The sequence below is a fragment of the Spinacia oleracea genome, chromosome 4 (assembly GCF_020520425.1).
Source record: "Spinacia oleracea cultivar Varoflay chromosome 4, BTI_SOV_V1, whole genome shotgun sequence".
NCBI classification, from domain to species: Eukaryota; Viridiplantae; Streptophyta; class Magnoliopsida; order Caryophyllales; family Amaranthaceae; genus Spinacia; species Spinacia oleracea.
The window spans coordinates 159,128,485-159,144,493 of NC_079490.1; the positions used below are offsets into that span (position 1 = coordinate 159,128,485).

At 39.7% G+C, this 16,009-nt stretch overlaps 1 protein-coding gene and 1 long non-coding RNA gene across 2 annotated transcripts; both read right to left on the bottom strand.

Moving 5' to 3' along the window:
- Window positions 1–898: 898 nt before the first annotated feature.
- LOC130460132 (uncharacterized) lies at window positions 899–2,653 on the bottom strand. The gene is made up of 3 exons (XR_008920076.1): window positions 1,991–2,653; window positions 1,791–1,900; window positions 899–1,702 (listed from the first exon to the last, which is right to left on the bottom strand). It is a non-coding gene; the product is annotated as an uncharacterized lncRNA (long non-coding RNA).
- A 7,633-nt stretch (window positions 2,654–10,286) lies between these two features.
- On the bottom strand, window positions 10,287–11,783 carry LOC130472083 (uncharacterized). Its single transcript, XM_056842509.1, has 3 exons — window positions 11,779–11,783; window positions 10,991–11,530; window positions 10,287–10,908 (listed from the first exon to the last, which is right to left on the bottom strand). Exons 1-3 carry the CDS (start codon window positions 11,781–11,783, stop codon window positions 10,287–10,289), a joined length of 1,167 nt encoding a protein of 388 aa, XP_056698487.1.
- Between the last annotated feature and the right edge of the window lie 4,226 nt (window positions 11,784–16,009).

The following is a 16,009-nucleotide window of genomic DNA, read 5'->3' on the forward strand; positions in this document are numbered from 1 at the left end:
TCGTTTTCGCTTCCAACCCCTAATGATCTCATCGGTGAAAGGATCTCCACTTAGTGACGTGCAAACCTAACCAAATAATATATATATATATATATATATATATATATATATATATATATATATATATATATATATATATATATATATATATATATATATATATATATATATATATATATATTTAAGTTATCTTCGGTTAGATGATATAAAAACAGCTAGGAAAATAGAAAGTAACAGGTGTTGGTTGTTTTCGCTCCCAACTCTCCACTAATGAAGCTAAATTGGTATTATAAACCATTTACATGTTTAATATACTTACTATTAGGTTGCTAAGACTCATTCTCATCTACTTTGGTCAATTTATGCACATTTAAGGCTCGTTTGATCGTTATATGTCATATTTTGACTTAAATGGTCGTTTTCGCTTCCAACCCCTAATGAACCTAAATAGGTATTCTAAACCCTTTACACGTTCAATATAATTATTCTTTGGTTTCTAAGACTCATTCTCGATCATCTACATTTGTCAAGTTATGCACATTTATGGCTCGTTTGTTCGTTATAGGACATATTTTGACTTTAATGGTTGTTTCGCTCCCAACTCTCAACTAATGAAGCTAAATAGGTATTCTAAACCCTTTACATCTTTAATATACTTAGTATTAGGTAGCTAAGACTCATTTTCATCTTTTTTTTTTGTCAAATTATGCACATTTAAGGCTCGTTTGTTCGTTATATGACATATTTTGACTATAATGGTTGTTTTCGCTCACAACTCTCAACTAATGAAGCTAAATAGGTATTCTAAACCCTTTACATCTTTAATATACTTATTATTAGGTTTCTAAGACTCATTCTCATCTTTTTTTTGTCAAGTTATGCACATTTAAGGCTCGATTATTCGTTATATGACATATTTTGACTATAATGGTTATTTTCGCTCCCAACTCTCAACTAATGAATCTAAATAGGTGTTCAACCATTTTTCATTATGCCAGCAGCCACTGGATGCTGAAGCGACAAAAGAACATGATTGGAAAGACAACAAACTTGAAATTGGAACATCTTGACATACAGATTCATGGCTAAAACGACCATGGAATAGGTGAACAAATCTGCAGTTTACATACCTGGTGAAAACTAAATACATACACAATGTATAAGAGATAACAAACTAAACTATTTACAAGTCGACACAACCCAACTTTCTTACAAAGTGTGCCTATGTTATCATTATCCGATACACCGTAGTTTATATCAAACACATGCATTGATCCACAAGCCAGAGTGAAAACAGGGAATAGAGAGAGATACCGAGCATTACATTAATAACATCTTCGTAGTTCATACATGAGTAAAAATTAGAAGATATGTATCAACCAGACGTTATATTCATTATGTCGAAAAAGACATCATTTAACCCCACATTCGTTCACTAGGAACAAAGACCATTATAAATATAACCAGCTAGAGTAAAACATGGACGTACATGATGGATTTTGATGATTAATAATGACCAATAAACTAATTTTTCACTTTAGATGCATACAATCAAATTTCACGGAGAACAAACAAAATTACCTAGGATAAGGATCTGCTGATTGGTAGATCAATAAAGCTCCTACTGCATTTCAAGTCAACAGAACACAAGTGTTGGACAAACTCAAAAGGTACTCCATTTCCCTTGCATTCATATTAAACCCTACATAGTAAAGCACAAGTCAGGGAGTGAGGAGAAAAGATTAATAGAGCAACTTCCCTCGATTCATGACAAGAGATAATGTTGGTACCCTCTAGTCAACATGTAGTCAGAAATTTATTCCTGTCCAGAAATATCTTCTCGGATAACAGAGTAAAAACTGCAGAAAACAGCAACACTATCCATCCAGAAGGCAAACAACTACGAAATGAAAATGACGATGAGCCCTGTATACCAGGACATAAATATTTGTAAGACAAACAGTGGATTTTTTGTTTTTACGATACTGACCAACTTACTCACACCCTCACCAAAAATGATATCAAATCCAGCTTGTTTATACGGTCTTGACACCTGCAACACGAGCACAAATGGTCAGAAGAAATAGAGAACAAAAGAAAAAGAAGCAAAGTACAGGGTAGAATTAATCGTGTCATGCTTAGAGTTCACCCATTAGAACCCTCATATACTTGCAAATATCAGTTAACTTAATACCAGTTAACTTGCCAATTCTACACCTCCATCACCACTTCTATTCTTTCTCTTTTCAGTCTGCCCCAAAGGGAAAATTAAATAAAGGATATAATAAAAGGGAAAAGCTTCACGAGCTTCCTAATACTTCCATGTAAACACAAACAACAACCAAAAGTATGGATATTGAGGACATTGATCTAGAATTTCTTGTAAACACTTCAAGAGAAAGATAACAGATCTTTGACAAAATGACATATATCTGAAATGGCCTCTTTCACCCTTCTAGAGGTCAATAGAAAGGCTAAATTTATGCACAGAACATCCTTCTAAGAGACGATTAAAAAATGAAAATATGAAAAGGGAAAAGCTTTGCGGGTTTCCTAATACTTCCATGTAAACACGGACAACAACCAACACATTTCATTATTGCCTTTCCCTTTTCTTATATCCTTTATTTAATTTTCCCTAAACCCAACATTATATTGCTTCAACGAAGGACGTCAAGAACTACATGGATTATCTTAAATAGTTTGATACAATGAAGATAAGAATCCTCAGCTTATTAACTTTGTCACATTGGTTCCATAACTCCATAATGAACAAGGCCCCAGATCTAACACAACTGTAGGGCAGAGCAAAAGATAATGGAAAATCTCAAAAGTTAACAGGAATAAGAGGAAGATCAATGGGGCTTGCCTAATGGTCTCTGGTATCACTATTGAAACTAAACACGACACGGGGGGGTTCTGGCAAAGGCAAGAGTTATACCCCAAGACGCCTAAAAACAAAGAAATCTCCTTTGAGGGATGAAAATTAAAAGAATAGCCTGCAACTCACAGAAAGCTCCCAGGGATATTATGGACACCGTAACTCCCTCTAATAGAATCTTTCAGAAGACTGGTTGCATAACTGAATGGAAACATGTGGAGCGAGAACCTCCTTAACTATCAAACACATTGTAAGAACTCTCACAGTGATCCTAATAGTGATCCATTAAGTCTGATTCAGTCACATATAACGCTTTCTACAAATAACCTTTGGTTTCTACATATAACCTAAAGTTACTAATTTCAATGTCTTCTATCCATAATACTACTTCTCTTAGGGTTTGTATCATTGCAAGTTTGCAACGTACAATTGGATGGTGTGCAAATAAGAAGGCGATGCAGAGCTCTCTTAAAAAATAAAAACTTTATATATAATCAATTTTGGCTTGATTGTTTCTGTATTCTACAGATGAAAGAACTCTGCATTCTACAGATGAAAGTAAGATGAACAGCTGCCAGGGTTGCAGAAGTGATAAGCGATTACATAAACAACAGAGTTCCAACTTTTTAGATATCCCCTAGATCAAATTTCGGAACAGGAATTGTTCCGGGTACGGAACTGGGGGAATGGTCTAGATGTACCTTGCCCTGTCAAGCAGAGCAAACGTAAGCTAACCTCGGGGGTTTTACCGAGGAAACCCCCTCCGATGCTTAAGTAAGTATAATGTATTATTTAGAGAGAGAAAGTAGAGAGAAGGTGGAGCAAGTACCGAGAATAATGTCCCCTCTCATAAATGAGGTGGGGGTATTTATAGGCGTCCTATTCAGTACTTTGGCTTATTTAGATGTCGCCACGTGTATGACGATGATGTACAGATTTGGTCTGCCTGTGAGATTGGTCTGCCCTTATAGGTTTGGTCTGCCTGGAGATATGGGCATCCATGGTAGGTTTGCTCTGCCTCATGGTCTTTGTCTGCCCTGGTAGGTTTGGCCTTCCCGGAGATTGGTCTGCCCTTATAGGTTTGGTCTGCCTGGAGATTTGGCCAGCCATGGTAGGTTTTCTCTGCCTCATGGTCTTCGGTGTTCCCTGGTAGGTTTGGTCTGGACTCACTTATACGATACCGTACAACTAGTTCCTCAAGAGTTGGCTTGACCTTAGGGTTAAGCCTGCTCTTTGGTGCTCTTCATCTTTTTCCTGCTGTTCATGCCTACTCTTGATGGTGATGCATATTAGACCACGTACAACTAGTCCCTCAAGAGTTGGCTTGACCTTAGGGTTAAGCCTGCTCTTTGATGCTCTTCATCTGTGTCCTGTCCTTCATGCCTACTCTTGATGGTGATGCATATTAGACCGCATACAACTAGTCCTTCAACAGTTGGCTTCACCTTAGGGTTAAGCCTGCTCTTTGATGCTCTTCATCTTTGCCATGTCGTTCATGCCTACTTTGGATGGTGATGCATATTAGACTATGTACAACTAGTCCCTCAAGAGTTGGCTTGACTTGAGATTAAGCCCACTCTTCCCTTTCTTCCCAGTGCCCGTGTACTCGTAGGGGATGGCATGTCTTCTCTATTTTTTTTTGGTGGTCTTCTAGACTTGTGGGGGTAAGTTTTTCCATAAAAGGTGTGTCCTGGGGGCTCTTTTTGGTACTACTATATTGCCCTTTGGGTCTTTCCATAGTGCTCATTTTTTGACTCATTTGCCGCTTAGGTTTCAATTTTGCTCTCGGAGCAAATTTAGATATTTATTTGTCTCCGAACTTTTTGGTCGCTTACCTTTTTGTTTGCTCTGGGAGCAACATGGAAATTTTCTTCAACTACGACTTTTTTTTTTTTTTTTTTTTTGACCGCTTAGATTTTAATTTGCTCTGGAAGAAAATATATCTTCAACTCCGACCTTTTTGGTCGCTTAGATTTTAATTTGCTCTGGGAGAAAATATGGAAATCTATGTACAACTCCGACCTTTTTGATCGCTTATATTTTAATTTTCTTTGGGAGCAAATCTATCTTCAACTTCGACCTTTTTTGCCGCTTAGATTTTAACTTGTTTAGAAATCTATCTTCAACTCCGACCTTTTTGGTCGCTTAGATTTTAATTTGCTCTGGGAGCAAATTTGAAATCTATCTTCAACTCTGACCTTTTTGGCCGCTTAGATTTTAAGTTGCTTTGGGAGAAAATTTAGAAATCTATCTTCAACTCCGACCTTTTTGGCCGCTTAGATTTTAATTTGCTCTGGGAGCAAATTTAGAAATCTATCTTCCGCTCCGACCTTTTTGGCCGCTTAGATTTTAATTTGCTCCGCGAGCAAATCTATCTTCAATTCCGACCTTTTTGGCCGCTTAGATTTTAATTTGCTCTGGGAGCAAATTTGGAAATCTATGTTCAACTCCGACCTTTTTGGCCGCTTAGATTTTAATTTGCTTTGTGAGCAAATCTATCTTCAACTCCGACCTTTTTAGCCGCTTAGATTTTAATTTGCTCTGGGAGCAAATTTAGAAATCTATCTTCAACTCCGACCTTTTTGGCCGCTTAGATTTTAATTTGCTCTAGGAGAAAATTTAGAAATCTATCTCCAGCTCCGACCTTTTTGGCCGCTTAGATTTTAATTTGCCCTGGGAGCAAATATGGAAATCTATGTTCAACTCCGACCTTTTTGGTCGCTTATATTTTAATTTGCTCTGGGAGCAAATCTATCTTCAACTCCGACCTTTTTGGCCGCTTAGATTTTAATTTGCTTTGGAAGCAAATTTTGAAGTCTATCTTCCACTCCGACCTTTTTGGCCGCTTAGATTTTAATTTGCTCTGGGAGCAAATTTAGAAATTTATCTTCAACTCCGACCTTTTTGGCCGCTTAGATTTTAATTTGCTCTGGGTTTTCATAACCAGAGAAACTCATGATTATTTCTTCAGTTCCAACTTCTTCTTTTCTTTTCTTTTTTTTTTTTTTTTAAAAAAAAAAAAAAAATAAAAATAAATTTTTGATACTTTGTCAAGATCATATCTGAATATAGGCTAGCTAGGCCTTTTATATTCATAATAATAAGTAATGACCAATCATATTGCTAGGTAATGTACATATAGATATGTATAACTCTGTAAAACAATAACATTAATATGCATTTCAACATTTTTTCTTTGTTCTGCTAATTTTAGCATTTAACATGCATGCTTACCAGTAAAATCTTCCTATTGGATTACTCTTGCTCTATCATGCTTCCATACTCCTTTTCATGTGTTCTTGTCTCGAGTCCTAAATTTGATACGTGTGTGTGTATTCCTCTTCGCACCACCTTACTCTGGCCTCAATTCAATTTCTCATTTTATCGCTATGAGCCTTGAGCTGACGTAATGTACGTGGTCTACCTCTGTAGTCTTGATATGCCTCATGGTCTTCTGTCTACTAGGCCAACTTTGCCTAGCCTCAATGCTTTGACTCCTCTTGTCGCATTATCTTTGCTCTGGATTGATGGCCTTTGCTCTGCCACCTAAGGTCTGGTCAGAGTATGACCATGAAATTAGATACGCTAGGAACGATGTGATTCCACTTGGGAATTTGATCGAGCACATGGCATGCTCTGAGTCATTACTCATGATAAGAGTTACAGAGTACAGTGCACCTTTTAGAGCTCAATAGAATATGAAAAACCATATTCATATACAAAGACTAAACAATTGATTTAACTCCGTCATTTTTGTTTACTTATAAATCGTTGGTGAAGCATGCATTTGGTAGTTATCGCAACATGCTTAGTCAAATATGTAAATACTGATTGATTTCATTGATGCATTTTTACAAACAGTTGGTGTGCACAGATGATTTCAGCCGTTTGCAAAATCTATAAATTCACGACATCATCCACCAATTGTAGTCTATGTTTTGACACTTGAAAGAAATTTCAGACTGTATTATTAATAAGAAAAAGAGAGAGAAAGCTTAGCTTGGTGTGAATAAGTCCCTTGGAATTGCCTCCTTGTATAAATGCCAAGTTATTTGTCTTTTCCTATTTTCTTGAATTCTTTCATCTAGAAATCCATTTCGGTAGCCTGTTGAATTAATCATATTCATGGTGGTCGTTCACCATGGTTTAGGGGGTTTCACTCACATTTCACCCAGAGGTTCGGGGACAATGGTACGTTATTTGAAGTAAATTGTTCTGCTTGAACTGCTATCTTCGAGCACTGCCTTCCAGAGCAAGGTTTTAGAGATTCCCCCCTCCTTCTAGCGCCACTTGTTCCGGGTACGGAACTGGGGGAATGGTCTAGATGTACCTTGCCCTGTCAAGCAGAGCAAACGTAAGCTAACCTCGGGGGTTTTACCGAGGAAACCCCCTCCGATGCTTAAGTAAGTATAATGTATTATTTAGAGAGAGAAAGTAGAGAGAAGGTGGAGCAAGTACCGAGAATAATGTCCCCTCTCATAAATGAGGTTGGGGTATTTATAGGCGTCCTATTCAGTACTTTGGCTTATTTAGATGTCGCCACGTGTATGACGATGATGTACAGATTTGGTCTGCCTGTGAGATTGGTCTGCCCTTATAGGTTTGGTCTGCCTGGAGATATGGGCATCCATGGTAGGTTTGCTCTGCCTCATGGTCTTTGTCTGCCCTGGTAGGTTTGGCCTTCCCGGAGATTGGTCTGCCCTTATAGGTTTGGTCTGCCTGGAGATTTGGCCAGCCATGGTAGGTTTGCTCTGCCTCATGGTCTTCGGTGTTCCCTGGTAGGTTTGGTCTGGACTCACTTATACGATCCCGTACAGGAATAAACAACAATAAATGGAACTGAATGATTTGTGAAGCTCTATATCAAAAAAAAACCTTTCAAATTGGCCAATTACTAAGTAAATACAGTCTGATTTAAAAAAAACGAAATTCACAAAACCAAAAACGAAATTCACAAACTACCCACGAAATTCACAGGGAAAAAAAAGAAATTCACAAAATAAATTACAAAATTAGATGAATGTTGAAGACAATTACTTCTATAATTACCACAACTACACAAACCCTAGAAATTTAAAAATAGAATTGGAAAATAATTCAATAATTCATAATTAATTCATGTAAATTTGAGAGATTAAAGAGAGAATACGTAATTCAAATAGAAAAATTGACAAGGAGGAGGATGAAGGAGGAGCGACACATACCTAGACCTAGCACGACGACCGGCAAACTTGAAACAACGGTGAAATTCACCCAATAACTTGAACTTAGGGCGTTAATTGACGGATTTCAGTTGGTTGCTATAACTTTCCCATAATTTTAGTAGATCTGAGTATGTGGTTTGTGAGTCACCAGCGCCCGACGGTGGAGATGACTCTGTAGCTTTAGTGAGACACCGGATCCCGATGGTGGAGAAGAGTCTGTAGCTTTAGTTTTTTTTTTTTGCTAAAAGTAATAATTGAATTAATCAAGAAAGCGCAAAACTGGATTATGTCTACGAGGCCAAGCCCAAAAAGACACAATCTGAGAAACGTTTTACAACCAAACAGGGACCAAAAAACACTAAAAGACTATTAAAAATTACAAAGCTTCAAACCATATTACATCCGTACTGCTCATATACTTAGGCAGAATAGAGCGAATTCTCCCTTTAACATCAGCTTGAATCTTCAAAATAGAGCTGCTAACTATCTGCACACGCTTGTCCCAGAACGCTTCATTCCGTACCATCCAAACTTGATATAAACAAGCACACATGCCAGCGTACATGGTTGCTTTCTGGAATTTAGATAATCTGGTTCGAGCAATCCACTTGCAAAGGTGATTAAACTGCAAACTAGAACATGTGATATTCAACCAAGTCTTAATCAAGCCAATAATGTTCCTGCTATAAGAACACTCAAAATAGAGATGAGTGTGGGTCTCAGGGAGTTGAGCACAGATGGTGCACTTGTCATCATCACTGACCCCAATGGTGAACAGGTTAGCAGCTGTACGCAGCCTACCTAGAACACTTAACTAACATATGAAACTATGACGAAGCACATTCTGCCTATTCCAAACCCACCTATGCTAGTTTACCTTAGAATAGGGACCTTGCAGCCATTTGTAACCAGAGCTAACAGAGTAGAGCCCACTTCGGTGTTGAGCCCAAGCGTTACCTCCATACCCTGTAGCCATAATGTTTCTGATAGAGAAAATGGATCTCCAATACCAACTTGCTGATTTCGGTGGAGAATAGCTCCACCAATCAGCACCTTTCATATAAACATGATCCACCCACTTGACCCACAAACAATCAGCTTTAGAGGCAACATCCCACACATATTTAGCAACAGAAGCGGTGTTCTAACTAAAAACATTGTGAACACTAAGGCCACCAGCAGTCTTAGGTCTGCAAACAAAATCCCAGGCAACAAGGGGAACTCTAACCCCAATAGCTTTTCCTTCCCACAAAAATTGCCTACACACAACCACTACTTTCCTCCAAATGGTTTTAGGCAAGATGAAAATACTAGCCCAATAGGAATGCATTGAAAGAAGCACAGAATTCACAAGTCGCACTCTGCCAGCATAAGAGAGAGACTTAGAACCCCAAGATCTCACTCTTAAGATGATTTTATCAACCAAAATATCACAATCCTTCACATTCAACTTTTTAGAATAAATAGGGACTCAAAGGTAATTAAAGGGCAATTTACCAAGCTTGAATCTGGATAGATAGACCAAATCATCTAACACATCAGGTTTCACATTGGCAGCATAAATAGAAGACTTGGCCTCATTAGCCTGTAAACCAGAAGAGGCAGAAAAAGTAGAGAAAGCACTGAGTAACAACCTAATTGATTAGACATCCCCTTTGCAAAATTGAAGCAAATCATCAGCAAAACAAAGATGGCTCAACCTTATTTTTTTGCAACTTTGGTGAAAGGAAAACTCAGGTTTGCCACCCACAAACATAAGCAATCTGGACAAATACTCCATACAGATAACAAACAACAAGGGAGAAAGAGGATCCCCTTGCCTAAGACCAAGTTTTCCAGGGAAAAAACCGTTCAAGGATCCATTAATAGAAATGGAGAACATGGGGGAGGAGACAATGGACATGATCCAAAGAACCATTTGCTTAGAAAAATTAAGAGCAAGCAACATTTCCTCAACAAACGGCCATAATATAGAATCATAAGCTTTCCTAAGATCGATTTTCATCATACACTTAGGGGACCCAATATTCCTAGTGTACCTTTTAACAATATCTTGGCACACTAAAATATTGTAGACAATCTGCCTGCCAGCAACAAAGTCTCCTTGAGTAGGAGCAATAACATCAGACATAACCAATTTTAATCTAGAGCACAACGGCTTTGAAATACACTTGAGCAACACTAGGCAACAAGAAATAGGCCTAAAATCCATCAGAGGTAGGGTGAGAACTTTTAGGAACCAACGTAATGCTGGTGGCATCGATCTCTCTCAAAAGTTTCCCACTGAGAAATAAATCCTTCACAGCATTACAAACATCTAGACCAACAACAGACCAAGAATCCTTGAAAAATTGACTTGTAAAGCCATCAGGACCCGGAGCTTTTTTCCCATCAATGGAGAACATATCTTTCTGAATATCCACATCAGAGAAAGGAGCACAGAGAACAGCATGCAAAGAATCAGGAACAATAGAGCCTAATTGAACCACAGAAACCCTCACAGGTTCTCTATGATCAAGGGTGGCCCCCAACAAAGATTTGTAATACATGACAAAAGCATTGGTAACACCATCAGGGGAATGAATACAAATTCCACTTCCATCTTGGATAGAATGGATGCTATTAAACTGCCTTCTCAACTTAATGCTTCGATGGAAAAAGCTAGTGTTCGCATCACCATCTTTTAACCAATAAAGTTTACTTTTTTGCCTCAAGAAACTAAGGAAAGCAGTATCGGCAACTCTATAGCTCTCAACAGCAACAGACTCAAGAGAAGACATAGAAGGATCCCCAGGAGAAGCATGGAGTTTCTCTTGGCAATCCCTTAAATGAAACAAAGCCTCATTCTCAACTCTGAATATCACTAAAGCTATCCCTATTTAACAATTTCAGAACATGTTTTAACCTTTTGAGTCTAGAGAACAACTGATACATGTGGACACCATATAAGGGAACATCCCAACTCTCCTTAACTCTGTCTAAGAAAGAAGGGTCAAGACCCCACATGTTGAAGTACTGAAAAGGTCTCTTACCCGAGGGGAGAAGTTTCTGAGCACAAACAATAGCAGGACAATGATCAAAGAGACCCTCGGGAAGAAATTGAGCAAGAGAATCTGGAAAAGTAGACATCCATTCATCATTTCCCAAAACTCTATCAATTTTACTAAAGAACCTAGCACTACCACTTTGCTTATTATTCCAAGTGAAAAAACAACCATCAGATTTAATATCAGAGAGCCCGCACAGGGCAACACAATTCTTAAAACCCTCAATTTTAGCAGCAGAAATGGGAGCTCCCAATCTATCTCCAAAATTCAAAGGATTATTGAAATCCCCACACACAATCCAAGGCAAAGAGATCCTATCCCCAATTCTAATTAAATCATCCCACAATTTGTATCTATCATTCAGGTCATTAGAAGAATAAATGAAGGTACAGAAGAAGCTGACAGAAGAAGAGAGACAAGAAACCAAGCAATGAATAAACTGACTGGAACTTTCAACAACATTGACATAAAACCGAATAGGATGCCATCCCACAATGATTCTGGCAGTAGAGCTATGCTAAATATTGGTTGAGACGCCCCAACCCTCACAAATGGACTGGTAAACACTAGGGAAACCCCCTAGCTTTACCTTGGTTTCCAAGAGACCAAACAGACCAACATGATTGGAAAATTGAAGATTCCTTACCTCATCTTGCTTGGTCTTATTGTTGACCCTCGGACATTCCAGCAACAGATATTATCCATTAGCCGTAGGAGGAGTCACCCTCCTGGCTTCATGGTCACCATTCCGAGGACTAAGAATAGATTCAGAGAGCACCTCCTCATCTCCCTCATGAATGATTGGATCATTGAAGGGGGTGAAGGTGTTAAAGATGGGGACATCCCCAACAAGAGTGGCCTGAACAGACTGAGCAGGAGCAGTTCTAGTTGGAATATGGAATCCATCCACATCTCTCTAAAAGGGAACCCATCTGGCAGCAACAGTTCTAACCTTGCAATTGGCCTCAAGATGCCCAAGGGAGTTGCAAGTAGAACAAAAGACATGTTTCCACTTATAATAAACATTTTGAGACACATTCAATCCTAATTCATTCCTAAAAGAGATGCAATCAGGAAGCTCATCGTGGATAGTGTAGACACCTACTTTTGTCCCCATTCTCGAAAGGGAAAGGTTCGATGATGAAAACATAAATCTCCACTTGACAACGCATCTCCTATAAAAATAACGAATCTCAATTCCCCTTTTCATTTCACCCGAAACCTGCTATTTATAGAAACCTGCTATTTATGGAAACCTGCTAAAAATAGTAACTGCCGTAAAAGATAGAAACCTGTAAGAATTAGGTGTTGCACTCCAACATAAATCCTAAATGAGATAGAAAACTGCGAGAATCCAATTCCTAATATGATTCGGAAATAAGAGTTACGTATTAATTAAAATCCTAACGAGCCTAGAGTTCGTAACGGGCCCAGACGCATTCCGTCATGAAATTGATACGCACTAAAAGACTCGATTAAATCTAAAACACTACGGATTTCAGGAATCCGAATCTGACTAAGAAAACAGCCCAGACCCTATTTTCAACGCCTGGCTCTGGGCGCCGAAATCTTCGGCGCCCAGGCCTGGGCGCTGAAAATACCTGGGTACGTGTTTTTCCCTAATTCTTTGTGGATTAGGGCTCTGTAATTCTATCTTTCCACAAACTCTTCCCTATAAATACAGCCCCAAATTCGACGTGAAAGAACACACAATTCATATTCTGAGTATTGACTCCAACCCTTAGCCTAAGCCTCACGCTGCGAAATTGTTCACGCGTTCTGTCGCAATCGATCCATAAATCGAACAGAACGTATCCTGTCCCATAATTTGAGATTCGTTAAATAAAAAGGAGAAATAGCAAAGTCAAAGTGGTTAGTTTTCTGAGAACCGTGACGCACCTCTCAAGGGTGCGTCGTAATGTGTCCCTTTTCGATGATTTAATTGCTTTCCTCGCCCTTTTTATGAACTGTTAAACTAACTAAATCTGATTGTTCTACCACGCCTAAAAAATATAATATTTTTTGGGAAATTGGATTATCATGCTAGGTCCCATAATGCTATTTAAATCAGATAATCGCGATCGATCTAGTATTATATGTTGCATATTGCTAAAATCAACTCAGATTAGTTTAATAGTTAACGCATGTCCCTTCAATTATTTATGCTGAGCTAGTAAGAATATCCTACCTCTGGAGTTATCGACGAGCGAGTACTCCTCTCGGTAGTTACAGTCCCCCGAACCCTCAATCTCTACCTTGCGGGTGTATGTTGAGAGATCAACACACCAGGGATCACAAGGGAACCTACGGCCGTCGTGGTCAAACATAATTGCAATCCCTTTATGTCACGATAACCGGGTTTTGTCAGTTTTTCTCATTGTCGTTAAAAACTGATTGGCGACTCCTATATTACTAGTCAATTGGGTGTAAACTCACAGGAAATCCAATGAAACTTGATTGAATAAAAAGAATCGTCACACCCACGAGGGACGAGGTCACGCATTAGCCTCGTGCTTTTTCGACCCCCTCACAGTGGCGACTCCACTGGGGATAGTGAAGGAAATACTCGTGCTTGTAGGTAATCAAAATAGCCGAAGGGTGAAACGATCCTACCCCGCGTTTATTTCCCCATCAAGGTTGGACGACCTGAAAATCAGCATATTAATGTGAACGGGCAGAACCGCATAACGAATCTCGGCTCCCTCGGGAGTTGGGACTAAGGATACCTTTTTTCGCCAATAGGGGGGGTGCATACGCCGCGCATGTTGCCCACTTGGTACTTGTGCAGGTAGTACACCTATCCCAAACCCAATCGCTCGTTCATTAGGTCCCTCTCGCCTGCATGCCCCATTGGCTTGCACTTGCGGGTTGGCCTCTTGAGCGAAATTCGTCTGTTGAAGACACTACCTCGACCGGGGCATGTGTTGGATCTACGATAGAAGCGGTACCAAGCCAGGCGCAAATAACTACCCATAGAAGCCTATCATAAACTACATGACATGCTATTATCGCCTCATGATGAATGTTAGTTATGTGTAGCGAAATATGTGATTGTGTGTGACAAACTATCCTAGAAAACCAACGACCTTAAAAATTGCCCAAACATTCATAGACTAATTTGCCAAAGAGTTATACCGAAATACGTGTTCTGCAAGCCCGAATGATCGCCACAAAAATAAGCGACGCTCGGGATGGCCTGTAACGAATCCCACAAACACTGCAACGCGTAAAGGACGTTATTAGGCAAGCACGCAAATCGAAGTCGCATAAACAGAAGTAGACACAAACAGAAAACGAGAACCAGCCAGGGACGCATTTTCAACGCCCCTGGCTGGGCGCCAGAATTTCTCACGCCCCTCGCTGGGCGCTGAAGTTGCTGCTTGGCCTTCTGGTCAGGCGCAGCAGCCTCGGTGCCCGCGCAAAAGGAAAATACGTAGCACAAAAAAATGTTCATAAAAATAATTGCTACGAGGGCGTAAGAAAAGCACTCGATTTCAAAAGCGACTCGTAAAAAATTAATAACTCTTTGCGTCGTTGTTAGGCCTCCTACGACGACAATGCTCGGCACTAAAAAACCGAACATGCTAACAATTATGAATGTCACACGGGGAAGTGTTTCGAAAATCCAAAGAATGACCAAAAGAAAAAAAAACTAAAAAGTGTACCAACAAAAGAAAGAGTGAAAAACCAATAGAGAGAGTCGAAATCTAGACTAAGTAATGCTTGAAACTTTGGGAACCTAAACTTTATCTTATCTCATGCCTAGGACTGGTCCTGCCACTTGGTGCCGATCAGGGAATCAACGGTTAGTGCGTCTCGAAGATACATCGCCAACATCAGGTTTAGTGACTCCAAGCTCCGTCCGTCGTCCCTCATTTCAAGGATCTCCGCTTCCCCAACCTCGATTCGCACCTTCAAACATTTCCATCGAAGATTTGCGAGACCAGATGGTCCAAATGACCCAACTTATGAGCCAATTGAAAATGGAAAATGAAGCTTTAGCGGCTGCGCAAGCCAAAAATGACCTCGATAACGAGAAGAGGATTGAAAAAATGGTCCTACAGCAAACCATGGGGAGCAAATACTTCTCCCTCGATCCTGAACCTTTTCCTGGCAAACTACCAGAAAATTTCAGTTCATCTGACTTACCAAAGTTCAAGGCCACGGACAACCCCCGTGATCATCTACTGAGCTTTGTGAATGCCATGAACTTGAAAGGCGTGGACAAGTCCATGTATTTACCTGCCTTTCCTCTGTCCTTGGAACCTGTGCCGCTCAAATGGTACTATCACCAGGACCCTAAGCTCTTCCCCACTTGCGAAGACTTTGTCAATGTCTTCATCAAGCAATACTCGTCGAACATGGATTTCCAAGTCACCATGCGCGAGCTGGAAGTTCTCTTCCAAAAGAAAAATGAGGGTTTCACAACCTACTTTGCTAGATGGAGGGACCAGGCGGCCCAGCTAATCAATAGGCCTCCCGATACAGAATTGGTCCAGAAATTCATTGACAATCTGGACCCGGCTTACAGACAACACCTTAGGTACCCGGGACTTGACACTTTCAAAAGAGTTTATGATGTGGGAATAAAGATCGAGGACGACCTCGCCAAAACCATACAAAGAAAACCCACATATAAAAACAACACCTATAATCGGGGTAACACATCCTAAGCCCAAGAAGTCCATGCTGTAGAAGAGACTCCCGCCCGAAGAAGCCCTGGAAGATGGGTCCGAGACCGAAAGTTTGCCCCACTCGGGTCGACTTTGGAACAAACCTTTGAAAGATTAACCAATCAAGGAAAATTGAGATCTATAGGCCCCACCCGTGACCCTCCTGTCAAAAGAAAATATTGGGTCGAAGGTACTTACTGCAAA